The sequence below is a fragment of the Strigops habroptila genome, chromosome 15 (assembly GCF_004027225.2).
Source record: "Strigops habroptila isolate Jane chromosome 15, bStrHab1.2.pri, whole genome shotgun sequence".
NCBI classification, from domain to species: domain Eukaryota; kingdom Metazoa; phylum Chordata; class Aves; order Psittaciformes; family Psittacidae; genus Strigops; species Strigops habroptila.
The window spans coordinates 5,912,129-5,939,453 of NC_044291.2; the positions used below are offsets into that span (position 1 = coordinate 5,912,129).

Below are 27,325 nucleotides of genomic sequence, written 5' to 3' on the forward strand. Positions count from 1 at the left end.
GGGCGTGGAGGCGGAGCCAGCGCTCATTGGTCAGCGGCTGACAGCTCCCCTCCGCCGCCGCCGCTCGGCTTAAAGGGGCCGCGCCCTCCGCCCGCGCTCCCGCCTCCTGAGGCGCTCCCCGGGGAAGCCAGATACCGGCGGGCTGCCGCTCCGGTCCGGCTCTCCCGTCCCGCCGCCGTGCCGCCCGCCCGGCCGGCTGGATCAGCGCCGGGAGACCCCCACCTCCGGTGACACGCAGCCCTTTTAAGAGTCCACGGCGCGGCTCGAGGAGGGCATCGATCGGCGCTATAAAGGGCGGAGGCGCGGCGGCCGCGGTGACAGCGGGGGCGCGGCGGAGGCGGTGGCGGCGGGTCCCGGTGCCGCCATGGACTTCAACGTGAAGAAGCTGGCGTCGGACGCGGGAGTCTTCTTCTCCCGCGCCATGCAGGTGAGCGGGCTGGGCCGCAGCGCGCCGCCATGGCAACGGCGCCATGGCCCCGGGGCTCCGGGCCTGCCCCAGCCGCCTCCCGCCCGCCGCGCCCGGGAGAGGCTGAGGGGTGGGTCTGAGCCACAGCACCAGCAACAGCCATCCTGAGCGGTGCTGGGGACCGTGGGGCTGCTGCTGTGGTAAAGGTGGATGAGAAGAGCCCCCAGAGAGGCTTCTAACCTCTGGGGTGTGGAGGGGACGTTGCTTGCTTGGTGGTGGTTGTGCTTAAAGTAAAGCTCATCTTGCAAAGAGATGTTGTTAGTTGTGCCCAGGCCCATGGGGGACTGTTCCCTTTTGCTAGAGCGTGTGGCAGAGGTGGCCTTGAGCGTGGTCTGTACCTCGGCCCCTCAGGCAGCAGCAGCTCGCAGGCCATGACCAAACACAGCGCTAAAGCGATGGGAAGGAGCTGCCGAGACTGAGCAAGTAGTGTCTCGGTAACGTGGCATCGGGACTGTCCCTTACAAACAAGATCAGGAGCTGCTGGGGGATGCAATGAGCCCCTGGTGCTGCAGAGTGAAGAAACTGGGCTGTCCATGAGGAGCAAAGCAGAAGGTGATGAGATGTGGTGGCTGAGTCTGCTGCTTGGGCGTAACAACTGGAAAACAGCTCCTGGCCGGGCAGGAGAGGGGAGGCACAAGTCAGAGTTGGTTGGGATCCTGCCTGCAAAGTGAACTCCCCCTGGTGACTCTGGGATTGGGCTGCTTCTACTTGTTGTAGAAGACAACACTGTTGTGTGGGGGTTGATAAACAGAGCAATGTTGTCTTGTTCCAAACCTTCTGCGCAGTGGAGTAATTCTGGCTCTTTTAGGAACCGATCTCCTGTAAACAGATATCACCTCCTGCGACCGTGCCAATGAGTCATATGTTATGAAAAAGAGAGATACTAACTACAGGTGCAAAATAAGGAGCAGATGGAAAGCTTAAAGATGCTGTTCTCACACAAATGACCCTGGTTGCAGAAGAAAGAAAGAAATGCTGTAAAGAAATCTTATGTTAAGCCTTATTGTAAATCTCTGATAAGTGGTTTTTAGCTTCAAGGCGTAGGAAGGAGACAGGCATGAGAACAGTGTCTGCACACAGTGATTCTAGAGCAAGGAGGCGTTTATAAATAGTGGCTTCTGCCTGCGACACCTACTCCACATAATCTCGTATATGAATATTCATATGCCTAATTACAGTAGTAATTTCTTGAAACAAAATGGGCACTGGGACTTGTGGGCAGCATGCAGGTGTTTGTGCGAGGGGAGACTGGAAAGAAACGATCACTGAGGCTGAAAAACACATTCTGAAATGTAATCGTGGGGGGGATTTGGCCTGTGTGGGCTGTCCCCATGGAGTCCTGGTGTGAGTGAGCACTGCCCTGTGTCTACCAAGAGCCACAACTGATAATTGAGGTCTGTGGTTGGCAGCAAGGATTGGGTCTGTAGCACTCTTCAGCACAGCAGATCTTCCAGGAGGGGAATAAGACCTGCCTAGAATAAGCTCCCTTTTCTGTAGCATTGGAGATGCTTTCTTCAGCTCCAGGCATTTAACAAAGCGATGTTTTACTGGAACCGCAGCGACTGGGAGATAAATGGACTGGCCATTATGTGCTGTGCTGCTCAGACAGCATTAGCTCCTGCTGTCTGGCGAGATGTCTGACCAACACACAAGAGCTGAACTCCAACTGGATGAAGGGCTGTAGCGTTGCTCAGCGAGGGGGAAAGGATGGTCAGCGCACCAGCTCTGGGGTGGCTTCCCTGAGGCTGAGGGCAGGAGCAGTCCTGGTTTGAAACCTGTCAAATACAATCTAATGTAGGTGCTGGATAAAGGATTTTGGACAAGGTTTGACCTCTCTCATGCCAAAAAGATAACTCAAACCCCCGCTGCTGCCTTTATATGGCTGTTCCTAGTTCAGGCACCAGTTAGCAGGACACCTACCTGAGGAAAAACTAGGCAGCTTGAAGGGCTTATGTGCTCCTGGGTGGGCAATCCTGTACCCATCTCCAGAGGTGGCTGTGGTGAAGAGCTGTGTAGTATTTCCCCAAAGCTGTACAAGCACTATCTTAACAGGCTCGTGTATGCAGCTCCCTGACCAGGCAGTGTCCTGTGGGTATCGTGGCATCTCTTATGATCTCCTTCAGAAAAGCAAAGCAGAGAGTAGAAGCTGGGGTTCGGTAGGTGGTCAGCTCTGCTACCCTGGGAGTAGGGAACAAGCTTCTAGGCTTGGGCAACTGCAAGGATATAGAGCTTTTGTAGGATTCGGCATCTCCCTTGAGGTTGCAACTGCACTGACACTTGCACCACCAGTCACAGGCATCAAGTTGTATCCTCACATGGGATGCAGCACCTGCAGACAGGCTTCAAACAGGTCTTTCTTTTCATCTTCACTGAAGAGGAATAAGGCCTCTTTGACCAGATCTACTTTCCAGTTATCAGTAAGTGGTTTGATCCCAAACCTCTGCAGGGGAAGCTGTGCCAACAGCTCCAGCTTCCCTACAGAATTGGCATCCCTCTTTCCAAAGGTAATACACTGGATGTCTCTGTTCTAGACAGGCTTCAAGCCAGGCTCTCTCAGGGATGTCTGGAAATAATTGTAGGTGTCTGTCTTTTGTCATTTCTGATATAAACTGGCTCTGGGTGAAATTGCCCAAGCGTGAGTACAGCTTTTGGGTGCTTATCCCACTGCTAATGTAATTACTACTAGCAGCTAGAGGTTGACTTATTCTATCTCGAAGCTCCTGCAGACAGACTCCCACATCTCCCTGAACTCTGGTGATAAAATAGACTTTAATATCTATAATAGATAAAATACACTCTGCTGACATTACTGGGGTTGATACCTTGGTTGTTGGACACATTAAGAGAACAAGAGGTGACTTAAGAAAAGGGTTTTTTAGGGCAAGAGGTACAAGACAGAGCACGTTTCCACTTGAAACACACCTACGAATCTGTCAGGGCAGTCGTATTGGGTCTGGCTGAGATGATGGGGAAGATTAACTTCCCCATAGCAGCCCTGATAGCGCTGTGTGTTGGTAGCTAGAAGGGTGTTGATAACAGCAGTGTTTTGGCTACAGGTGAGCAGTGCTGGCACAGCATCAAGGCTGTCTCTCCAACGTTCCCCCTCACCAGTAGACTGAGGGTAGGCAAGATCTTGGGGAAGGGCAGAGCTGGGACAGCAGACCCCAGCTAACCAAAGGGATATTCCACACCATATGGTATCTGCTCAGCAATCAAAGCTAAGAGGAAGGAGGGGCATTGGTTATTTATGATGTTTGTCTTCTGAAGCAACTACCTTGTGTCCCAGGAAGTGGCCAGACATTGCCTGTTGATGGCAAGTAGATAACAAAATCTCTCGTTTTCCTTTACTTCTGCACATGACCTTTGCTTTTGCTTTATCAGACTCCCTTTATCTTGATCTATGAGGGGTTTTTCCATCTTCTTTTCTTTCCCTCCTGCCCTGCTGAGGAGGGGAGTGACAGAGCAGCTTGGTGGGCACCTTGCATCCCAACAAGGTCAACCCACCACAGCAATATCTCTTTCCTCTCCTAAATGCCTTGCTTATGAGTTAACCAAGCTGGCCTGTTTACAGCTTCCTTCTGTCCTCTAGCACAGTTTCATTTGGCTCACAGCCTAGCTCCCTTGACTCCTGGTGACCAAAGATTTGAAGCATGCCCTGTATCCTGTCCAGAGCTGCTGAAATTCAGGTAGTTTTTAGATGCTGACTGAGTGGATTCTGTACAAGGTGGGAGGTAGATTTGCCTCAACCAATTCTGTCGTGCCTCTGATCACCCAAAGAACAGATGTTACCATAGCCTGGGCATTCTGAGTTGTTTGGGGACTTCAAAAAAAATCCAACAGCCCAAATCTACTGGCAAGTGCAGGAGACTCTTCCTGATCTAAGACTCCTGGCCCTGGTTTGATCTTTGAGATTTAAGGTAGAAAACCATAAGTAATGTCCACCTGGAACATTACTGAGGACCCTGCATAACAAGGGCCTGAACTCTGCCACCAGATCCTCTGCAAGGGAGCTGCAGCTACTCTGTGAGAGGTCACATACAGCCTGGGCCAGCTGGAGGGGACAGGGATGGAAAAATCACACAAGCCTGGAAGAGACACAAGTCAATTTGTGCTGCATTGTGCAAAGCAGCTGTGGTGTTGGTATAGCTCAGTGAGAGCATTGGGGGTTTATTCCATTCACTTTTCAGGGGGTTTTAGCAAAGAAAACAATGCGTGTGCTATTCTAAAGCCTAACCTTGATGGCCTCAAGTCACTAGGGCTATAGGCACAGTCTTTTTGATGCTATAGCTGTAGTGCAGGGGATCCATCCAGCTCAGCTCTACTTGCTGACCCTCCTGATGTGCCACTAGTGCCTCTAACAACTCTCCTGGGGAAGGGGGAGTTGTGAATGCAGGCAGCTGCCCTTTCTGTAGCTCAGCACAGTCTTGTTTCTTTTCTGTCACCCAAATGCTGCTCAGCCTTCTTGTGCTCATGGGCCTCAGTAATGCATCCAGCATTCCTGCTGGCCAGCCAAGCCTCCCAGAGGAAACCCAACCTTTGGCTGAATTATTGATGCTCTGGAATGCAGCACTTCTCTTCCTGGAGAGCCAGAGTGGCACTTGACAAAAGGCTGCTCTGCATTATTAATCATGTCACCAGCTTCCCTGCAGAGCCACGGGGCTGGTGCTCAGCTGGGTCAGCTGCAGGGACGCTCCCTGCAGGGCAGCATCATTGGAGCCTCTCAGCACTGGCATGTGATCCCGGGATGCAGATCCTGGAATAGGTTCAGGGCAGGGCTGGTGATCTGTCAGGTTCTAGAAAACAAATGTAGTTCTGCCACAGCAGGATGGAGGAGCTCAATGCTCTCCCCAGACACTGCAGTTGGATGTGCTCTGCCTGCCTCTCTCCCAGGTGGATATGCACCAAGCCAACTTGATAAAGCCAAATAACACTCCCATTTGTAGCAGCCTGGAGTATTTGATGCTGCAAAAGACAGCAATGCCTCTAGAAAAATACTTTTAATCTGTCTTTCTACAGTCAGGAGGCGTGCGTGTGAGACCAGTTCATCTGTTCTCCTGCACCTCTTGGCCTCACAGTGAAATCTTTTATCTGTTCAATGGGGAGGAAAAACAATGAAATCTCTGTAAGTGTTATGAAAACAAGTTCCTGGGAATAGAAATCCTTCATGGGGGAGTTCTGCTGGAAGCGTTTGAGTAGCCAGACTTCATAAACTGCTGTTGCTCTACCCTGCTTTGCACTGAGAACACTGGCTCAGGCAGCCAGGTAAGAGGGGATCAGCAGCTGAGACTTGTTGCTGCCTGAAAGCTCAGATCCCCACTTGCATCAGACAAGAACCAGCTCATAACAAGGTGGTGTGACTTACCTGTAATCTCCTTTGCTGGCTCTGTGTTCATGAGAAGCTTCACCTGATCTCACTGCACGCTGCTCCTGCAAGAGGTGATCCTGCTCTCCCCTGCACCTGATGCCATATTCCCAGTAGTGCTGTGAAGTTGGGAGAGTTCTCTGATCCGTCTAAAAGTCACATTAGAGACCAAGTTCAGCTGGATCAGTGGCTCCCTGTGCACAGACAAGGAGGTAGAAGTATGCTGCAGGGGAGGAAAAGAGCACCCTCTGCAGCACCCTGCAATGAGAGGTACCAGCTGCCCCAGGCTGTGCCTGGGCTCTGCAGCATAGCTCATTTCTGGGCAGGGGTCAGGAGATACACTAAGGGAATTAAGTGTAAGTGGAGTAACAGCCTCCCATGCCCTTGCGCCCACTTCATGACATTCATGCCCTGCTTTCTTTCCAACACTGAAAGAAAGCCTGAATAAGAGATTGTTTTCTGGCCTGACCCTTTGGAGGCACAGGCTGTGGCTGAGACTCCTGCCCATCCTCCCCTTCTGGCATAGCCCCCAGGCTTGCAGTGACCGTGGTGCATGTCCTCAGCATTGCAAGACAAACACATTTATTGCCTTTCTTGAGATAAGAACTGAGTTTGAGTCCTGGCTGCTCCCTGGCCAAGTGCTGTGCAACTTGTTCCACTGCACTGGGTGAAGGGATAGGTTACAGAAAAGAGCCGCAAAGGACATTGATGCTTGGAGATGCTACTTGTGAACAGAGCAAAGGACCCCAGAGTTGGAGTGATTCAAGAGGCTGGTGGTAGCACTGGACATGCTGGAGGGCTTCAGCAGTGATCTGACTCTGCAGCAATGCTGCAAGAAGCTGACTAAATTCAGCTGATAAGAAACTAGGTTTAGGCTTGACAGCTCCAGGGCAGATGCTGGTGCAGGATGATGCTGAACTGCAGGAAGAAGAGCTGGACTTGAAAGTGAGATGAGATCTGAAAAAGCTGTCTGGGAAAGGGGGGCAAAGAAAGCCTGTTATGCTTGCATCAAAGAGTTATAGCTCTTAAACAGATGACTCGAGAATTGATGCCAAATACCTGGGAAGCCCCAGTTTGCTGCATGGCAGTGACTCAGCCCAGCCTGGCAGAGTCTGAAAACAGCCCTGGACTTCCAACAGCGACAGAGGAAGAGAGCCCCAGCCACTCACACATGTCTGGTAGTCGTGTGTGTCCCTCAAAGACAATCACAGACATTAGGTGCAAAGCAATACAAACACCCTCTCGCCTTCAATCTGCTTTTAGCCATGTCCAGCAATAATCAGGGAGGGCAAGACTGAGCTGAAAGGAAGTGCCAGTAACCAGGGGCTGCTGGTGCTGAGGAAGAGAGCAGTAAAGTGATGCCTGATCATGCATGGCTGCGACTCCTCCATCCCCACTGGGCTGCAGAAGGGAGCATGACTGTCCTTGCGCTTTAGTATGTGTCACCACAGACATCTGGCAAAGCAGTTCACTGGCTCTAGCTCGAATCTTGCCCAAACAGGTCACTGCATAAACATACCTGCAGGGCTTGTATATCTCTGACATCTAGGAACATTTGCACAGCCTGGTAACAGGACTCCTAAAGGCTGTTTGACTGCCTCCCGTGCTGGTTCCGAGCTTGCTCCTTATCTCACTTTGTTCCCACCATTGTACTGGATGTGAACAGGGCTGGTAGGCAGCCAGAGCTTGCCAGAAAGCCTGTCAGGAGAGGCAGCAGGCACCAGACTGAGACGCCATGAAGAGGGCATCTCCCCTGAGCTGTGGGATAGGGGAGGGGAGAGAAGGCACAAGTGGCAGCTCAGACAGGAGCTGTATTTCATCTCAGCCAGGCTTTAATCTCTTGGCACCTGAGTGTACCAGCTATTGTACAGTAACTCAACAGTGGTACTAGAAGCCAGCAACAACGGCTAAAAGGACAACTGCATCCTCAGCTGTCCAAAGAGGTCTTTTGGTATGATCCAACAAGATGCTGGTTCTGTTAAGAGCAGGAAATTATACTTAAAAATACACTGAAGTTGGCAACTTCACTGAGAGGAGCAAAGTGGAGCTGGGATGAGAGGGGATGGGCTCTTGTCTCAGACATCCCCCAAGGAAGCAATGTGGGGTGTCCAGGCCTTCCAGACTGACAAACCTGCTTGTGTCAGATGCCACTGTCCAGGATGAGAACACCGAAGCCTTGCACAGCCTGCTTCTCCCTGCTCTTGATTTTAAACTTAATCACAGAGGGAGGGAGGGAGAACCCTCATTACCAGTATGAATCCGAGTGCTGAGAGAGGCCAGACACTGTTATATTCCTCTCAATACCCTGCTTCAGAGCATGTCCTAGAGGAAGAGTCACTTGCTGGAAGTATTTTTACCTAAATCCTGAGTTTTAGCCTCTTTAAACATCAGATGCTGAGGTGGCAGCTCCCTGCCAGCAAGGCAGGAGGTGAGCTGGGACACAGTGCTCAGACCCTGTAGCAAAACCAATGTGTACATGCTTGTCCAATAGGATGAGAAGAAAGCTTGACTCCTGAGGTGTTAGTGGCCTTCCCAATCCTGTTGGGTTTGCAGGACATAGAGTTGGTTAGGAGGAGGTGAAGGGAGATGGCCCCTTCCCTCACGTGAAGGATGTCTGTTGCTCTTCTGCATGAAGTTCTGCATGCTTAAATGGATTCCTCACAACTAGAGTATTTTCGTACCAGACCTTATTAAAAGTTACTTATTCTGGAACGCTTCTCAAACCTGGGCTATATTTTTAGCTCAGTACTTGTTCTACTCTTGGGCAAAATTTGTTCTCTTCCCATGAAAGAGGCCTGGGAACAAAGAATGATGCCTTGAAGGCCTTTTAGCTCTATGCTAAGATGAATGCATGAGACAGAAGCAGCTTCAGTGTCTCTTAATAGTCTTGTAGCACACTGCAATTTTGCTTTAGTAGAACAGACCTTCTCACTGACCTCCTTCTTGCAGTTCACTGAAGAAAAGTTGGGCCAGGCTGAGAAGACTGAACTAGATGCCCACTTTGAAAACCTTATGGCCAGGGCAGACTGCACAAAGAACTGGACAGAGAAGATCCTGCGTCAGACTGAAGTCCTGCTACAGCCAAACCTTAGTAAGTCCAGCTTCATCTAATGCTTGAAGGACAACTACCACTTGCAGCTCAGTGTTAAAGACATGCCCTCTGGCAGAGAGCCCTGTTGCATTGAGTTTGGAGGGGTTGGAAAGGACACCTTCTCCTGGTGCTTGCTATTCAATGCATTACTAAGGCTTGCATGGGGTGGGTTACCCTGAATGCCAGCTCCAGGGGCCCCTCCTACATCCTTCATCCTGTAACCACCAGTGGTATCCTCATTCCAGGTGCCAGAGTAGAGGAGTTCCTCTATGAGAAGCTTGACCGAAAGGTGCCTTCCCGGGTCACCAACGGGGAGCTGCTGGCACAGTACATGACAGAAGCAGCTAACGACTTTGGGCCAGGGACACCTTATGGTAAGTGAGCCCTGGGAAACCATCCCTTCCTGAGAGAGCATCCCCTTGACTGTTTTGGGTTAAGACACCTGCAGCATGCCTCTTGAAGGGGGCACAGTGGCCTGTTCTCCTTGCAGCAACCTGCCTGTTAGTGTGTCAAAGCTCAGGCCAGAGAAGGGTCTTCTCTAGCACAGAAGCAAACAGCCCATCTGGAGTAGGAAGTCAAGAGTTACTCCACAGCAAAGCACGCCCCATGCTATGGGGGGAAAGGGGTCTTCCCATTCCCAATACTCAAGTCTGGCAGAGCTAGCAAAGAAATAAAGACACATGGATCCAGGGTAGGTAATGGAACTGGTTATAGGACACACAAACTATTCCGTGCTATTTCTGTGGCTTTCTAAACTAGCCTGGACAGAGAGTTGCAGTGAATGGCTCTAGCTTTGAGCAGTTTAAACATATCTTTAATCTAAGGTGGTATACAGTTGCACAGTTTCTCTAGACTCTGAACAGGAGAACCAGCCTTTAACTGTGTCCTGCAAACAGAAAAACAGGAAAATAGACTTGGAAAGGTTGGTGCTTGTCTACAAGTCTCAACAAGTCCCTTCCTGACCACACAGAGCATCTTTCTGCTCTTAAATCCTAACAGTTGCCCCTTCCTGGGGGAATTTGCAGCCGATCTACACAGAAGTTCTTAACTTCCATCTGTCCTTGCCTCTGCCATGAGCTTTGTTACTGCTCTCCAAATCAATAGCTGTTCAATAGCCAGTCCTGTTCCAGGCAGACCAGCTGTAACTGCACCTACAGCCAGCACTGCCTCATCAACTCATTCTTTCTGCTCTGGTGCTTTTTAATTTGCTGCTCTGTTCCTGGGCCTCTTTTATGAGGCAAACAACATTCATTCAGTGCAAGCAAGTGGAGCAGTAAAAGGACATCAGTGGAGTAAGTGCCTCTGCAGATAGATAAGATCAAAGCTGCCCTGGGAGCAGCTGGGAAGAGGCCTCAAGCTAAAAGCAGACTGTAGTTAGGTCTGAAGCTGATGTGGTGCAGGCATGGTCACCTTGCCCAGGCAGGGTACACTGTGCCTTTGACCCCCAACACTGGAAACTGGTGGCTGTGGATGAGCTGACTGAAGCCAACACAGTGTTAATTGCTTTCTCATGGTGTTTAAGTGTTCACAAAACATGTAGATGAGGCCTTCAATGACATGGGTTAGTGGTGGCTTTGGCAGTGCTGGGGTAATGGTTGGATTTGATGATCTTAAAGGTCTTTTCCAATCTAGTTGATTCTATAATTCCTGTTATTGCAGGGAAGACCTTGATAAAAGTTGGAGAGACTCAAAGGCGCTTAGGTGCAGCAGAACGGGACTTCATCCAGTCTGCCTCCATCAACTTCCTGACCCCGCTGCGCAACTTCCTGGAAGGGGACTGGCGAACCATATCTGTAAGTGTGGCAGCAGGGAAGGGGAAGCTTTCACCTCGCTGGACATGAGGAGGGTGGGGGTAGAACGAAACAGCACTGGAAGAGCTAATTTTCCTTCCCTATGAGAACGGACTCTCCACCTCTCCCCTCAAAGAATACAAGGATGGGGGAGTACCAGTGCTGGATCTCCTCAGGGTTCGCTCGGTGGCAGGGAAGGATTACCAGTTGATGTGCATGAGGAAGGCAACTCCTTTCCTGACTCCTGCACCTTAATGGGCACCACCCACCCATAGACTGCCCTATTCATAGAATCATAGAATAGTAAGGGTTGGAAAGGACCTTAAGATCATCTAGTTCCAACCCCCCTGCCATGGGCAGGGACACCTTGCCCTAAGCCACATGGTCCAAGGCTCTGTCCAACCTGGCCTTGAACACTGCCAGGGATGGAGCATCCACAACCTCCCTGGGCAACCCATTCCAGTGCTTCACCACCCTCACTGTAAAGAACTTCCTCCTTATATCTAATCTAAACTTCCCCTGTTTAAGTTTGAACCCGTTACCCCTTGTCCTACCACTACAGTCCCTAAGGAAGAGTCCCTCCCCAGCATCCTTATAGACCCCCTTCAGATACTGGAAGGCTGCTATGAGGTCTCCACACAGCTTCTCCAGGCTGAACAGCCCCAACTCTCTCAGCCTGTCTTCATACGGGAGGTGCTCCAGCCCTCTTATCGTCCTCGTGGCCTCCTCTGGACTCGCTCCAACAGCTCCATGTCCTTTTTATGTTGAAGACACCAGAACTGTACGCAGTACTCCAAGTGAGGTCTCACAAGGCAAGCCTGTATCCCTGGCAGCCGGGCTCAGAACTCTTGCTAATGAGATGAACATAGCAAATGCTTTCTCCCTAGCATTTTTTGTAATAGATTTGATTCCTAGATGTTAACTTGTCCCTTTCCTTCCCCAAAAGCTCCTAAGTCTGTTCTTGCCCATTTTCTGTCCCTTCCAGAAAGAGAGGAGGACCCTGCAGAACTGCCGCCTGGATCTGGATGCCTGCAAGGCCAGGTTGAAGAAAGCCAAAGCTGCCGAGGCAAAAGCAGCGGTAACTGTCTCCCTCACTCCCCTCTCTGTCTTTCCGGCCCCAGGGCTTGGCTCACATGGACAAAAATTAGGCTGCCCTTTCATGTCCTGGCTCTGCAGGCATGGGTGGGGGAATTCCTTGTCTGGTGTGCAAGGGAGGTGGGAGCAGGAGCCGTGGACCTGTTCCTGAGATGTCCTCCCTGCTGAAACAAATAGCGGTGAGCTTCCAGAGTCTGGAAACTTCTACTTGACACAGGTTTCTGCCTCCTGACTGATAGTGGTTGCTGGATGATTTGTGCTAGTAACTAAGGGCTGCATCTTCTGAGGACTAAGTTTCCCTGGGGACCTTCAAGCAAGCCAAGAGAGTGCTGAGCTGGGAGGTGTGCAAGGGAAACACATGCTGAGGCTCTGCAGCAGCCCCAGGCTTTCACACGAGTTAGGATTCTGCCAACTCAGTCTTCCCCAGACAGGAGTGCTGCAGGAGCCTGTAAGGCATGGCTGGGGGTCAGACTGGCCACCAAGAGGTCCTTCCTTCAGCCTCTCTATTCAATTCATTGTGCTGTTGAGTTCCAGGCTAGTCCTGTCCTCTGCCTTTGGGAAACCATGGCAAGTAAACTACCAAAGGTCCCAGGTCAGAGCAGTGCAGAAGGGGCTGGTAAATCAGTCAGTGCCACTATCTGCAGGCCTGAGCAATGGGACAAGCACTTCAAAGTGCATGTCTGAGGCTGACACCACCTCAGGGTGTTCCTGGCTTGGCTCTCTCTGGTCAGGGGCAGTGTAGCAGGAGGCAGAGAGGATGTAGCTGGGCATTGATGGGTTCCCTGGAGGACCTTGTTGAAGCAGATTGCCATCCTATAGTGCTCTGGCTGTTGGCACAAGGACTTGCCAAGTTCTACTTCTAGCCTGGGGCCAGGAGCTCAACTAGCAAACGTGTGCAGTCAGAGTAGGCAGGAATCCTTGTCAGTCAGTCTCTGGGATAGCAGCCTAGGAGCCCTGCCATGAACCCGTTTTCCAGCCATCTGCTCAGCTGGGCCTCTTGCCTTGAAGCTCCTTGAGTGACCAATTCCCACGTGTTTTCCCCTTTCTCCAGCTCTAACTGCATACGTGCCATATGGGGAAGCTGTGCTAAGCTCAGCAGCCTCCATCAGCAGGTCTAACGGAGTGCTCAGACCCGTGTGGGAAAGCCCTGAACAAAGCTCTGGGTGAATAAAAGTGATAGCTGCCCTTTTAAAAGAAGAAAAGCTTCCTCTCATCAGTCAGGTCACCCAGATATATTGAAGGTAACTTCAGGGATCACAGATTCCCTTCTGAAGTGCCCCCAGTCTCAGTGGGAAGTGGTGGCCATTGCTTTATCTTAAGCTCAAATCAGAGCAGGAATTCAGACACCTCCTGTTCTTCCTCCATTTTCATCTTCTTTACTTTGCTTCCTACATGAAGTGATCCCAAGGCCTCTCAGCTGCACCCAGACCCTTGGGTGAGAGACTTCCCTGTTGCTGGAAAAGAGAAACTTGGTTTCCCACTGGACCTGCAGGGCTGGGGCAGGATCAGAACCAGTCCAGGCTTTCCAGGGCAGTCACCCCAAGCCATGTTTCAGCCACTCTACTTTGAAACAGAGATCACACAACAGAAGAGCCACTTCAGCTGCTGTTGTGGGCACCCATCTCTTACTCAGCCTAGCTTAAAGGTGGGGTCCCTGGCTGCCTCACTAACTACTAGAGGACAAGGCATAGGTAGAAGCACCCAGCACAGCAGGGGAGAACTGCTGCCTCTGCTCCGGGCACATTAACTCATCATTAGACCACAAGAGTTCCCTGTAACAAGCCTGGAGTCCTGTGCCACACCTCTCCATCCAAGCTGGCCTCGAGTATGGCACCTCTTCCAGCTCACCACTCTCTTGCTGCTCTTCCCCTCTGTAGTGCAAACTTGTGTTCTCCACAGCTTCTGTCTCGTGACTGACCCTCCACGTGTGCCGCTGCCCAGGCCTGTGAGCTGCTGTTTGGGTGTCTGGGCTTGTGCATTTCCCTTGGACTTTGTGCTTTCTCCTTCCTGTTGATGCTCTTTTGTTTACTAACCTTTTTGTTTTGTTTCTTTGTGATTTGCTCAGTGTGAGGGAGATGTGAGTATTGACTGTGCTAACAGTGCTGTGATGGGTTGTTTTCTTTGACACCTCTCATTGTCTCTTTCCTATTTTAAATGAAAATTCATATCTCCCTTGTCTCATTGGGACTGGCCCTGGAGCATGTACTGAGTGTGGTCAGGGCTGTGGCTGCCTGGGGAGGATGCTCCGGAAAGACGGGAGCATCCATCAGTTGCTTGCAGGCCCTCTGGAGCATGCACTGGTTCCATCACCACTGCTTGCAAGCAGTGCTCAAGAGAGGCAGGAGCTCCCATAAAGACTCACTCAGGCTCCTCTGGCTGCAAGCAGGAGGAGGTTGGGTTGGGTGGCAAGTCCCTCTCCTGGAAGGGAGGCAGCCAGAGACAATGACAGGCAGGTTGATCTGGTTGTGGTGCTGTTCTGTTCTCCTGGCTCTAGGGCTCTGCCCATTTTCACCATTACAAGAGTGAAAGGGGGAGGGAGGTGGGTCCCTTTTGACCACTGCTTGCAAATACAACTTCTCCATGCACAGGCATCTAAGAGAAGCTTGCCTCCTTCATCCCATGTGCTATGACTAGTTGTGGGACTCCCTGGAGACCAGGGAATGGGAGGAGGTGGCTCTTAACCTTAAAGAAATAAAGCATGAGAAGCTATTTCTGTGAAACATCTCTTCTCCCCACAGGGAGGAGTCAAGCCTAGTTGCTGTGCTGGCCTCAAATCTCACTACTACATTTTTCTCCCTGTATTCAGGTTTGACTTGTAATAGGAATCCTCCTTATTCCTTCCTCCAGCCATCCCCAAACCTCCTAGATGGTTTATAAAAGCTCTCTTCTTGTTGGGACTGCCTCACTGCTCTGCCACACACTGCTCACTCATCCCAGCAAGCTGCTTGGGGCCCAGCAAAGCGGGTCAGTGGGTATAAGCAGATGTGGATGAGCTGCAGAGAGCTTAACCTGGGAGAGGAAACGTGGGGCCTGAGAGGATTAACCACATAGCTGGGCTACAGCTGGATTGTGTGCCAGCCTTGCACCCAGCCACTGCAAGTAAAGGCTGCCCAAGGAGGGTATTTTGATCCATAGAACCAGTGTGATGGTCCTGATGTAAGCTAACTCGCTGGCTTATATTTTTGGGTAATGCTACAGCCAAAGGCCATCCTAGGAGGAGGCCTAGTCTTAGCTCAGCTGAATAGAGACCATGTTATGTGATGGTTAGTGAGCCCACACCTGTGTGCAGGTGGACTCCATCCCTTACATTCCCAATGAGGAAAAACTCCAGAGTGCTTAAGTAGTCTTGCCCCAGGGCAGAGGTTTAGCTATGGAGAAGGTGGCTTGAAGGTTTTCCAACCTCTGGGATGAAAACCCTTGGACTACTTTTGGCAACAGCAAGGCTTTGGGCTAGATCTGCTTTGACTAAGCCATGCCCCTTACTGAAAACAGCAGATCTAAGTCCGTTTGGAGGAAACACACCCAGACGCTTGGCGAGAGTGAGAGCAAGATGTTTCTTTAAAAGGCACCGTGGAAAGGATGCTCTGGCACTAGTAAACATGCTTACCTTAAGGACAAGGCCCTGCATGGGACAGTTCTAGGACAGTAGGCAGGAAGCCAGGAGAAGGAAGGTCCTGCCCACTGACTGAACCAACATGACACAAGCAGCTGCTGGCTGCAAGGGAAGGGGAAATGCATCTGGGATTGTGCTGTCTCATCTCCACTCCAACTGGCTGCTGTACAAGCAGATAGCTGTAAGTACAGGCAGAGTTTCTAACAGTAGAAATGCCTGCTGGTTGAGTGACTGCATGAGCCAGTCCACCTCCCCTTGCACAAGCCTGGCTTCCACACACCACTGCCCAGACTGCTGGGAGACCTCCCTCCTCCATCCATTGAACTAAGCTTCCAGCACAGTCAGGAGAAAGATGCTGGTCCTTTCCTCTATCCATTGCCCAAGCGACTCCTGTGGCCTCCTGTGACTTGTACATGAAACTCTATTCCCCCACTAGGCTGTGCCTGACTTTCAGGAGACTAGACCTCGTAATTACGTTCTCTCCGCCAGCGCCTCAGCGGTAAGATTGCCTCCCCCAGATGTTGCCTCTCCAACCTCTTCCTGCCCCTCTCTCCACCTGACTTACAAATCAGACCTAGTGCTCTGCTGTTTTCAACATTTTAATGTGACATGGGCTGCCCAGGCTTCCTCTGACTCCACCTGAAGGATGCACATCACCCCCGGAGGGGTGCGTGGTTAGGGTCTGGCACTTTTGCTCCTTGGTTTGCTTTCCAGTTTCTCTGCCAATCCTTTCCTATGTTTCTAGTGAGAATCTGACATTTTTATTGCTAGTGGAGCAATTGAAAAGAAAAAAACTCAAAGGTGAGCCTTTGTGGGTGGTTCCAGCTGTACACAGGCAATGACACATGCTTGACTGTGTACTGTGGTGTGATCAGTACTCGGAGGCTTTGTACCTGGTCAAGAGAAGCAAAGGTGGAGGAATCTCTCTGCCACCCATCGTGTCAGAAACACAGTCCGGCAGAGTGGACTTGTCTATTCTGCATATAGAGGTCATTTTTTTTCCTTTCATCTTGGGGCCTGTCTGTTGGTGGCTGTTCTGCAGCCAGATGCTCTGCGGGGGGGGGTGAATAGCCCGTTGCATCTCTACTGTGTTGCACTGAGTGGTTGTGGTCAAGAATTGACTTTCTGTGCTGTGTTCATGGCTCCCCATTTCACAATGTCACATTTCTCCTTAAAATGTTGAAAACTGACCATCTTGCTTCCTAAATAGCATTCAGAACAACACTGATGCCTGGTCATAGTGCCTTCCATATCTGGGAGTGGAAGGGTTGGGGAGTGGGATCTGTAGGTACAAAAAGGATAACCCAGCCTTCTAGCAAACAAAAACATCATGGAAACAAGTTGGATTTGGTTAATGGGAAACTCTTCCCATTTGGAGAAAGAGCTATGTCTGAGCTGATAGCATCAGTGTTAGTTCCCAGGGGGATCTGTCCTGACCTTCTTGGAGAGTGATGCTGGGATCAGAAATAGCTTTGCGTTATAGCTAGAAAACTATTTCCATAGATAACAGGCCCGGTGATGGGATTCCTTAGGAAGAAGCTGATACCAGTGATGCTGTAGTAATTGCTCAGCTTTTATCTCTCTTAGTACAGCAATCATCAGCGAGCCTGTGGCACTGGCTTCTCCCTTGGAAAGGTCTCTTCCAAGGACAGCACAATAATGGACTAAAACTGATCTCCAGGAGAATTGGAGGAGAGAAACTGGGCTTTCCCTGCCTCTGAATAGCTCTGATTGGACCAGGATATCCTGATCATTCCCTGAGGGTTTCTAAAGCAGCCCTGAAGGCAAACATTTGCATAATACGACTCAGCATCTTGCAGAGTGCCCAGATGCTCAGTTGAACATGTCTAGTCCTCACCACGCTGCAAGCTGATCTACTTTTGCTGTATTGCAAAGCTGTTCTGGGGAGCAGATGCCAAGTATAGTATCAAAACAGGAGAAGTAGATTTGAAGGTGGGGTTCTTAGCCCATAGGTGTCTACCCTGGCACATCTTGCCTAGTTCAGTGGTCCCTCCTCAGAGCTCTACTAGAGAAGCTCTGACAGCAGCAATGGTGATATCAGGCAGGTAGAGCAGGGCTCCAGGAGGCAGGCTTGCTGTAGGTGAGCAGCCAACACTGACCTTCATCACGGTGATGGTTACAGAGCAGGGCCTCCTACCAGGAGCGCCTGCAGGAAACCTGCTGGCCTGGCCAGCCGTGGTCCTTGTGGCTTCCCAAGCCCTCTGTTTCAGAGGCTGCAGTTGGTGGTTAAGTGCCACCTGAACTCCAGCTGCACTAACAGGGGTGACTTGAATAGCAATTGGCATCTCTAGTTAGCAAACACAGGCTGAGCCCAGGCTGCTCCCCAGCTCCATGCAGGCAGCACCGCTATGCAAGAAGCTCTCTAATCCCAGCACTCATCCTGAGGGGTCAGGCACCGTGAAGGTAGGAGCTCTTCATACTGTTGCTCTGCTTCTCTTCCAGGCCAGAGTCCTTGTGCTACTTTAGTCTCAATGTGTAGTGACAGTATAGAGCAGCGTTTGCTGCTCAGCTTGCTCTTGAGTTCTGCTCCTTTCTGGAGAAAGGGTTGGCTTATGCCCAGGTAACAACTTTGTCTCCAAGGTGAGCAGACAGGTCAGCTCTCTCCTCTACAGGGCTCTGATTGAGATTCTAAATTGATATTGTTGGGTTTTGGAGAGCTGGATAACACAGTGCTTTTACTTTATCCCCTTCCATAACAGGAGGGCTTAGATGGAATTAAATCCACCTGCAGACAAGCACCTCCCTTGTTTGTGTGTGTTGGAGACTGAGGAGCCATTTCTCCTCTCTCCAACACTGACCTTTTGGTTTTGTGCGAGGTTTACATGGGCAGTGTGAGCCTCAATATCCCTTTCTCTCAGACCCTGCCACTTGCCATGCACTGCACTCCTAGGAATGATTCCAAGAACACCACATTGAGTACCTTAAAGAGGGTTCCTCTGGCTTGAGCTGGGGTGGAGGAAGATGGGTGCAGATCATGGCCTTTTCTGCTCTGTGAACTGTCTGACAAGAGCCACACGGTGCCTTAGTCCAAGGACAGACTTGGGCATAGCTGGACCCCAGAGCACCACAGGGGCAGGGCTGGAGATTGCACAGCAAGGCCGACAGAACAGAAACAAATCTGGCTACAAATTCAATGGCTATTTCAAGGATTAAATGGGCCTGAAGTGACCTAAGTAGTGTCCTCAACCTCTAAATACGAAGAGCTGTGGCTGGTGGGAATGGTTCCCATTGCCACCATAAAAACATTGCTCCAAAAACATGATGGTATGCTGGGAAAGGCCTTGTGCCAGAGCAGCACTTCAAGCTGGGACCTGTCTACAGGGATGTCTCCACCATCTGCCTTTCGGAGCCCTTTGAGAAGGGGAAGGGGTTTGTGTCCACAGGCATGGCTGGAATTGCCCAGGCACTATTTAAATCAGTTCCCAATTTGCAGTAACAAAACATCCTCCTAGAGCTCAGAGCAAACACCCAGCCTCAGGGCACTGAGCACCGCACAGGGACACCCTGTGATCACAGTGGGACCAGCTACACTAATTCCACTCAGGTAAGAAGAGATGCCACTCAGGCTACCTACCATGAAACAGGAGCAGGCAGCAAGCCGAGGAGCCTGGTGTAACATCTTCCTGCTTCAGCCCTTCACCAGCACAGGCAGCTCCTGCAGCTCCTCCTTATATTGGCTGGTGAAGTCATCTCCTCACCTGGGGCCACCACAGCCCACCTGAGGCAGCTGATGGTGAGCAAACCTCTACAGGGTTCAGCTGGGAGACCTTGGCTCTACACAGAGCATGTTCTCCCTCTGACACCACAGCATCCAGTGCAGGGCTCCCAGTGCAGTGCAGTCCAGCCATGCTGTGGTGCACGTCCCTCATCTGCAGAGGTGACGTTAGAGGGTGAAGCTGAGGTCCTCAGAGGCCACTCCCCTGGCCCCGCTGATGTGGGTGTTGCTGATGTGCGCCCAGTTGATCCAGGGTGATTTCTCTTCACGTTACGAGGCCTGAGGGAGCAGTTGTCTGCTGAGGAAAAGCCAAGCCAAGGACCTCTGGGAAGGCTCAATGTGTTTTTCTCCCTCTTCTCTCCCTTTCCCATTGCTGTGCGTGACTCTTGTCAATTGTTTCATGTCCTGGAGCCAGATCCCAGCAAGCAGCTGGCAGTGTTGTGCTGCCCTGAATGTGCCCCCATAGTGAGTAGAGGAGGAAGGAGTAGCGTGATGTTGTGCCTGGCTCAAAGGCAGCATCCAGCCACTTCTTCCTCCTTGCTGTACCTAAACACGCCTGTTGGTAGCACAGACTTGGCTGCATTGTGATCCTGTTAACCTGAGCTCTCTGGACCAGTGGGTGAGGATCACTGGCCTCTGTCTGCCTTGATCTCATGGCAGCTGCCATTTGTGGGCTGTAGCAGCTCTCTTGCCTCTCACAATCCTAAAGGAAGGGCTGTCCTTCAACACCAACCTTTGCAACCTGCAGCAAAGTTGCTGTTCAGAGGACTCTGCTGCTTCATCCCCTTCTTTCTGGAGTCCTCTGAAAGCAGTTGCTGTAACAGCCCTGGCAGGGAGCACCATGCTGCAGGCTCTGGTGGTGTGGACTTGCTCTCCCATCATAAAACTGAGCTCATGGGTGCAGGAGTGAGGGGAAGGGGCATCAATGTGGCAGCTGCTGCTGGGTGAAGGGCGAGCTTGTCCCTGGAGTTGGCCTCCTGTGTCCACGGAGCGTCCTTCCCCATTGGTGTTAATGCCAAGTGCTTCCCGACGTCTCCAACACTGATCTCCTTTCCTGTTGCTCTGTGGCCCCTACAGCTTTGGAGCGACGAGGTGGAAAAAGTAAGTACCCAGCTAAACTTGTGCTCAAACCTTCTGGGGGTGACGTTGGTGTTCAGGGCTGGGGGTGCTGGGGACTCCTTCCTGCTCGTGTGCCTGGCAGGGGGGGATCGGTGGGATGTTGCTGTCATCAGCCCCATCCTGGTCCTGCAGCCATATGGTTCGGTGCAGCAGTGACTTGGGAAGAGCCTCTTGGTGGGCTGGTGGCTGTACCCAGTGTGAGAGGCAAGCTGGGTGTGTGTTTGTATGTGAGAAAAGGCAGTTCTGAGGACCCTGCACCAGTGTCACAGAGCAGAGGTGATGTGCTGTGACTCAGCTCTGCTCCCGTGGCAAAGGCCCTGCCTGCTCCACTTTTGCATGTGCCATGCAGTAGCCTCTAGTAGCCCCTTGCCTGCTTGTTCTGGGGTCCGAGCAGGAGCTCTGAGCAGAGGTGAAGCAAGGACAGAGGGTTCCCATGAGCAGCCCCAGCTGCCAAAGGGAACAGCTCTGTCAGAAGGGCAGGGAGGAGGTTTGGAGCCTGTCATGGGGTTGTTTCTGTCTGGGTGATCTGAGCGGATCCAGGGAGGCAGAGTCCTGGATCTTGTTTTCTGGGCTCTGCACGGGGAGTGTGACTTGTCCATGAAGATGGATGTAGGGCTGCTAGTGGACTAGGGACCAGGGTGAGCTCTGTGTGGAGCTCCAGCATGGTATGGAGCTTCCAGAGACACCTTCTGGGATCCCATTGCCTTTCATACCCCAAGCACCCCCAGCTGATGTTAGCCTGGAGCCTGAACTGCGAGGTGGTAGATGGCACGTTCCTGCATGCTGTGCATGATAGCAACCGCAGACTGGCTGTTTTGAACCAGCTCATCTGTACTTCAAATCCTTCAGTCCCTCAAACATAAGCTGACTGCAGTCAGCTCTAAGCATGCAAGGCTCTGCTCCTCTGTCTTTGGTCTGTCCTGGTTGGATAGACCAATGTCAGTAAACTTCAACGTTCTCCATATCTTGGAACAAGGCTGGAAGGGATCTCCCAGGCCACAGTCTGGTGCTGGCTCTATAGGAAACAACATCCTGCAACTGCTCAGAGCTGGCAGGGAGAGGGTCACATCCAGGCAGTGCCAAATGGAGCTGGATCTGCCTGGCACAAGTTTCAAATAGCTCTGCTGCCACTGCAGTCAGGAATCTCTTGGTGCTTAGGAAGGCATTGCACTTGTATTGCACTGGCATTTCCTGTTACATTCCCCCTTCTCCTTTAAATAATCCCTTTCATACAGAGGATGCAAGAAAATAGATCAGTTGTAGCTTAAAATAGACAAATCTGATTAAAAGGCAGTGAAAGCATTTCTTTGTTCTCACTTTGCTGTACAACAGCTCGGGTAATGCTGCTACCAGATGGGGGATGCAATGGGCAGCAGCAGCTCCTCCAGCTTGCCCTGCTGAGGAGGCTGGGTCTCCTCTGGGCTGCCCCAGTGATGGGGCCACTGCTCTGAGAGCATCAGCCTCTCTGGATTAGCCCTCTGGCCATCGGTCACAGCACAGATTAAGAAGGAACTGGCCTGTTCCACTTGGTGTTAAGGAGTGATGCATGCTGGAGAGAACAACCCTGCCTGTTTGTCACCCTCTGGCAGTGGCAAGCGAGAGCAGGCACCAGAAGAGCTCCAACACTTCTGGAGCTCTTCTCTTTGCAGGAGAATTGGGTATTCTGGCACTGCAGAACTGCCCTAGGGTAAATATACTGTTTGCTGACCGGGGAGAGAGGTTCTGTCTGGTAAAGAGAGTCTCTAGGATCAATCTGCCTTTGAATTCCCAATGTCTGCTGCACAGCTGCCTTCTATTAACCATCATTTAATTCCTCCTAGCTCAAAATAAGTAACCAGCTTCAAAAGAGAGCCTTGGGTAGCAGCTGGATTGAGATGTTCACCTTTCACTGCAGAGAGATCTAGTAACAGCAATTTGGTAAATGCTACCTGGCCTCAGCCTCTGCTCTGTGGTGGTAAAGAGGATCCCAGCAAAAGCTGCACTTGTGGAGAGAAGCTCAGGGAGGTTGTCACATTCCTGTGCCTACAGGCTTAGAAACAGGGGTTAAAAGGACAGGTGCTGGCATGGGACTGGCTTTCCACATACCTCAGCATTAAAAAAGCCTCTCCATCTTCATGTTCTAGTCTTCTGGGAGTAGGAGCTTCCTGGCTTGATGCATCAGTCTTAAGCTGCACTGATCCGATGCAGGATCAAGCAGGAATCAAGTTGAAACACAGCCAGAGGCCTCTGGGATCCTCACCCAGGGTGCCTTGTGCCTGATGCTCCGTGTCAGAGGTGCAAGTGGGCCCTGCTGAGCCAGCAGCACACTTAGTGCAAAGGGGGGTTGGTGGAGGAGGAGGTGGCTGTTTCCTCCCCTCTGGAAGAGGCAGAACAGGGTCCTGGTGCTGTCTTGAACACCCTGTCCTGTTTCGCAGGCAGAGCATGAGCTGAGGCTCACACAGACCGAGTTTGACCGTCAGGCCGAGGTGACACGGCTCCTGCTGGAGGGGATCAGCAGCACACACGTGAGTAACCGGGTAACTGGGGGGTGATGGGGACTACAGGGACTCTTGGCTCCTTTCTAGGAGGTTGCCAAGAGGATGATGGAGCCCTGCGCTGGGAGTGGAGGTAGAAGAGGTCATAAACTTGGATGCTACAGCAACCTCCTCATAAGACCTGGAATGCTCGAACTAGAAATGTTAACGAAGTACATACAGGCAGTACCACTATGGCACCTGCAGTTCTGCAGTCCTCAAAATGCTTCTCAGCCAGGAAAACCTTGTTGTTGTGTCCCTAGAGCTGTGGGTTAGCCACAGGGACATGGCTGGAGTGCCAGGAGCAGCCTCCTCTCTGAGATCACACATGGGCCTATGCAACATTCCCAGACTTACCAGATTAGTGTATTCAAGCAAACCAAGTAACTCTTCTGAATACTGGCCTGCATGAGTCTGCTCCCCTTGGGGGTAGGCAGTAGCTGCAGGAGGAGAGTTCCTGTGCCTGGCAACCAGACTCACAGCCCAAACTCCTTCTCTCTCCAGGTGAATCATCTTCGCTGTCTCCATGAGTTTGTGGAGTCTCAGACCAACTACTATGCTCAGTGCTACCAGTACATGCTGGACCTGCAGAAGCAACTGGGCAGGTGAGACAAGAATGGCTTTTGCTTCTCTGAGGGTTACCCCTAGCTCTGGCCTCCTTCCCCATCACACATCATAGAAGTTCTAAACTTCCTTCAAGCTCTCACAGTGCTTCTGAGCACACAGACTGGAGGCCAATCCTGGTGGTGGTGCATCTAGAGCAGGCTTTGCCATTGGATTCATCTGGGGTTTATACATTCATTTCCCATGGTGGCCATGAGAGTTTGAACATTCTTCCTCTAAATGAGTTAAATCACTTGGGAGACAGATTGCTGTTGCCAAGCAGCAAGGCTGAGCATGCTCATCTGCAGCAAGAACCAGGTCTGTGCTGCTGCCTGCACGTCCCATGGGCATGGGCAGGGGTGTTTTGTCTGTTACCTGTCTCATCAGCCTGACCCATGAGGGGCTGTTGTTGCCTCTCTGTGATCACTCACTACTCCTGTTCCATTCTTTTCCATGCTGGCAGCTCCAAAGGAGAAATGTAAGTAAGATGTTGCACGCAACTTGCTCTAAAAGCTCTCCCCCTCAGCCTTCACCTCACTGGAAAGGCCAGAACTGCACTGCCCTAGAGCAGAGTGGGTAAATGAGATCAATGAGACTGAGCTCCATTGCTGACTCTCTCTAGAGAGCCCAGAAAGCCTGGGAGCCTCCAGCTGTGGCATCCAGTGTAACAGCAACAGTGACTGTCCCTTTCCTAAAGGACGAGCAGACTAAACAGATAACACAGAGCACATGAGAGCAGGGCAAGGACACAGCGCTATGGACCCAGTAAAACAGCCACAGATCCCAGACCCTGCTTTAGTGCTACTCTTCAGTCTCATACTCTGCAAGCTGGGTGCCAGTCCTGTAACAGGACGCTGAAATCAAAATAAGCAGACAAATACATTACCTGTTGCGTGGCCTCAGCACCCGAGAAGAGCATTTCCCCACTCAAAGGGCAGCACAGACACGCTGCAGGTGTTTGCTGGAACACTTGAGCATCATCCCTGCAGTGTAACCACTGAAAGCAGCTCTTGGTTCCTCATCCTGGAGCCTCACTGAACTCTTCTTCTCCTGTGTAAGATTTTCAGGCACGTTTGTAGGCAATGCAGAATCCACCTCTCCTCCCTCAGCTGCTGCCTCTGCTCCGGCTGGTGCTGCTGCCAGCCTCCCTGCTGTGCCTACCATCCCAGTTGTGCCCACCATTGGCGGGGTGCCCAATGCCGTGGCAGAGGGTGTGCTGAACCCAAATGAAGTCAAGCCTCCGGCCAGCGGCACACGGAAGGCCAGAGTCCTCTATGATTATGAAGCAGCTGACAGCACCGAGCTGGCGCTCCTTGCCGATGAGGTTGGTAGCTTCCCTTCGGGTTCAGTGTTGCTGTAACTGTCTAACAGCCCCTTGTGTGCTCAGCACGGTCTTGGGTTACTTTTCCTGCCCCTAAACCCCCTGTTTTATGGAGCTGCTCATAGTCTTTTTCTTGACAGTAGTATCCACTGAGTTGCAGTGAGCTTGTGCTCATGGCTGTTTGCTATTGAACATCACCTCAGTAACTCCTTTATACCTATTGGAGTCCAGCTGTATCCAGCTAACCAAATACCCCAATATTTATAACCTTCACTGTCACCCTCAAATACAGCTTCCTTATCTGAGAGCTGCCAATAGCTCCAGGGAAGGGGCACTGGTGCCTGCTGAATGAGCTTCAGGAATTACTGTTCTTTCAGCATCCACCAGACTGAACTTCTCAGCTCTCTCAGCAGAGTCAGGTCCTGTCTAACGCTGTCTTCTCTCCCCAGATGATCACTGTGTACAGCCTGCCAGGCATGGATCCAGACTGGCTCATAGGGGAAAGAGGGAACCAGAAAGGGAAAGTTCCTGTCACTTACTTGGAACTGTTAAGTTAAATGTTTCCAGGAAGAAGAATGTACAAGCAGAATGCACCCCTCATCTCCTGGCACTCCTAATGCGGACTTCTTCATCCGAGACCATTGCTCTCTTCAGGGTCGACACTCCATTGCTAGTATGGGAATTGTGGGAAAGGAGTGGTAAAGCTGTTACAGTAAGGTTTTGGGAAAGGGCTGATGGCACCCAGGACTGCATTCATTCACTACCAGTGCAGCTGCTTTGGGGTTAGTCTTGATGGTGCAAGATTCCTTGATCACTCGTTTCTTTTCCTACCCTACCCCAGTGTCATTTATCACAGTGGCTTTCCCAGGGCGAGCAAGCTGTACCCCTCAGCTCATGGGGTTTAAGTTACACTTCCCTTGTGCCTGGTGTGGGTTAGTGCCTGCCTGCCCCTCCTGTCCTCCCTCTTCAGCAGTAGAATTCCCTAAGTCAAACCATCAAGCATTCCAGTGGGAAGTGCCCCACACCAACCCTCCTATGGTCCTAGCTCTTAAGGCAAGGAAGCTGAATTTAAGAGCCCATTAAACCCATCCACCTTGCTCACCAGTGGGAGAACAGGATCACGAGGCTCTCCCAGAGCTGTGCTTACTGTCGTGGTGCCTGATGGCTTCAATCTAGAACGGTCCAATGAAGCTGGAAGGGAATTTCTTTGTGAAGACCAACCTATTAACATAGGGCCTGTATGTCAAAAATCAAACCTCAGTGCAAGGGACCATGCATCTTGCTTGCATTTCCTCTGAGAAACTGCTCACGGATTGCAAAGAGTTTACAAGCCTTTTTACAAGCTTTGCTCCCTGTGGTAATTGTCCAGGCTTTTCTTTCAGTGCGTCTGGTCCAGGCATGTTTTCGCCTGACTTTATTTCCCCCTGGATCACTGATTTCAGTAACGCTTCCCCTCCCATCGCAGCAGTGAACAGACTTGGTGCATCCTAGGACAGAAAGGGATAGTCCCACTTGCTGTTATCTCCAGCCACGAGCTACTCTTGGCCGTACACACACTAAACAAGCCAGGCTGCCCGTGGTGGTTTAGCTCAAAGGGAGTGCTCAGGTGTGTATGCCTTTTAATCCTATAATGAGCTTTATAGCTAGAGCTCGCCTAAAGGACTCCTGCTGCTGTGTAACTCGTTTTCCACTCAAGCTGGATGGAAGAGAAACTCACCTGCACCAAGCTCTGTGTTCACAGCCTTCCCCTCGGTATGACAGAACTCACTTTGCTTGTTTATTGATCTTTTGCACTTTCCCCAATGGTATCGTGACCACTCTAATGTAACAGGGCACTGAGCACCTCTGTGGGGGGGCTCACGGGTTTCAGCACTTATTTGCCAATAAACAAACTGCCTGAGCTCCTGCCTCAGTGTCTGCTGTGGGGTCAGGCCTCTCCTTGCCCTCTGGGCAAGGGATGCAGCGCGGGTGGGAGCGGTGTCCTTCTGCTATCCCAGCCTTGGAAGCTGCTCATCCTTCCTGTCCCAGCTGGAACTCTCACCACATGCCTTAACATTGCTAATGTCTTGTAATTCCCTTCCTGGATGACACAGCTCAGTTGTACTACACACTCAGGAACAACAGCTCCTCCTTAACCTGAAGCAAAACCAGAGCAGCAGGATGACTGTAGGTGCTGAGAGACTCGAGATGCTGTTCTAGATCTAACAGGCTTTGTTGTTGTTATGGAAACTAGATCAAAAATCCTAAAGCCTTGTCCCTAGCACCCAGCTTGGAAAGAACTCCTGGGAAAAGCAGCTGCTGAAGTGCTCTGCAGTGCAGCAATAGTGCTCAGGTTTTCCAGTTAAACTCCAATTAAAGGGAATGGGGGAAATAAAATTATGTTAGTTTGGTAGTTTTACAATTGCCCTGATTACAAGAACCACAGTTCTAATCCCTTTTATAGATCTACCCCTGCCTGTTTTCCTTCCAGCTTCCATTGTCCGTGCCTTTCCCTCAGGCCAGTGACATCCCCTTTTCCCTGTTACTCATCTCCCTGGTGTGTTAAAGAGGAGGAATAGTTTTAGCCAAACCAGCAGCAGCTTAATGATGCAGAAAATGGTGTCTCATCCCTCAGAA

General features: G+C 51.2%; 1 protein-coding gene across 7 annotated transcripts; it reads left to right on the forward strand.

The window, feature by feature from the left end:
- Positions 1 to 98: 98 nt before the first annotated feature.
- SH3GLB2 (SH3 domain containing GRB2 like, endophilin B2) lies at positions 99 to 26,610 on the forward strand. Of its 7 annotated transcripts, XM_030507195.1 has the most exons (13): positions 115 to 427; positions 8,778 to 8,919; positions 9,165 to 9,293; positions 10,579 to 10,712; positions 11,695 to 11,787; positions 13,870 to 13,881; positions 15,854 to 15,916; positions 20,231 to 20,254; positions 22,687 to 22,776; positions 23,290 to 23,390; positions 23,852 to 23,866; positions 24,448 to 24,712; positions 25,159 to 26,610. In XM_030507195.1, exons 1-13 carry the CDS (start codon positions 365 to 367, stop codon positions 25,264 to 25,266), a joined length of 1,239 nt encoding a protein of 412 aa, XP_030363055.1. In that variant the 5' UTR covers positions 115 to 364; the 3' UTR covers positions 25,267 to 26,610. The 7 variants fall into 7 exon arrangements, with proteins under 7 accessions (XP_030363058.1, XP_030363055.1, XP_030363057.1 ...); XM_030507197.1 differs by lacking the exon at positions 23,852 to 23,866; XM_030507199.1 differs by lacking the exon at positions 15,854 to 15,916.
- The last annotated feature ends 715 nt before the right edge of the window (positions 26,611 to 27,325 follow it).

Excerpts from the sequence above, each read along its gene's own strand:
- SH3GLB2 (XM_030507195.1), top strand. The coding sequence starts at position 365 with ATGGACTTCAACGTGAAGAAGCTGGCGTCGGACGCGGGAGTCTTCTTC. Across the intron at positions 428-8,777 it reads TCTTCTCCCGCGCCATGCAG|TTCACTGAAGAAAAGTTGGG; the intron begins GTGAGCGGGCTG and ends TCCTTCTTGCAG. Across the intron at positions 20,255-22,686 it reads GGAGCGACGAGGTGGAAAAA|GCAGAGCATGAGCTGAGGCT; the intron begins GTAAGTACCCAG and ends CCTGTTTCGCAG.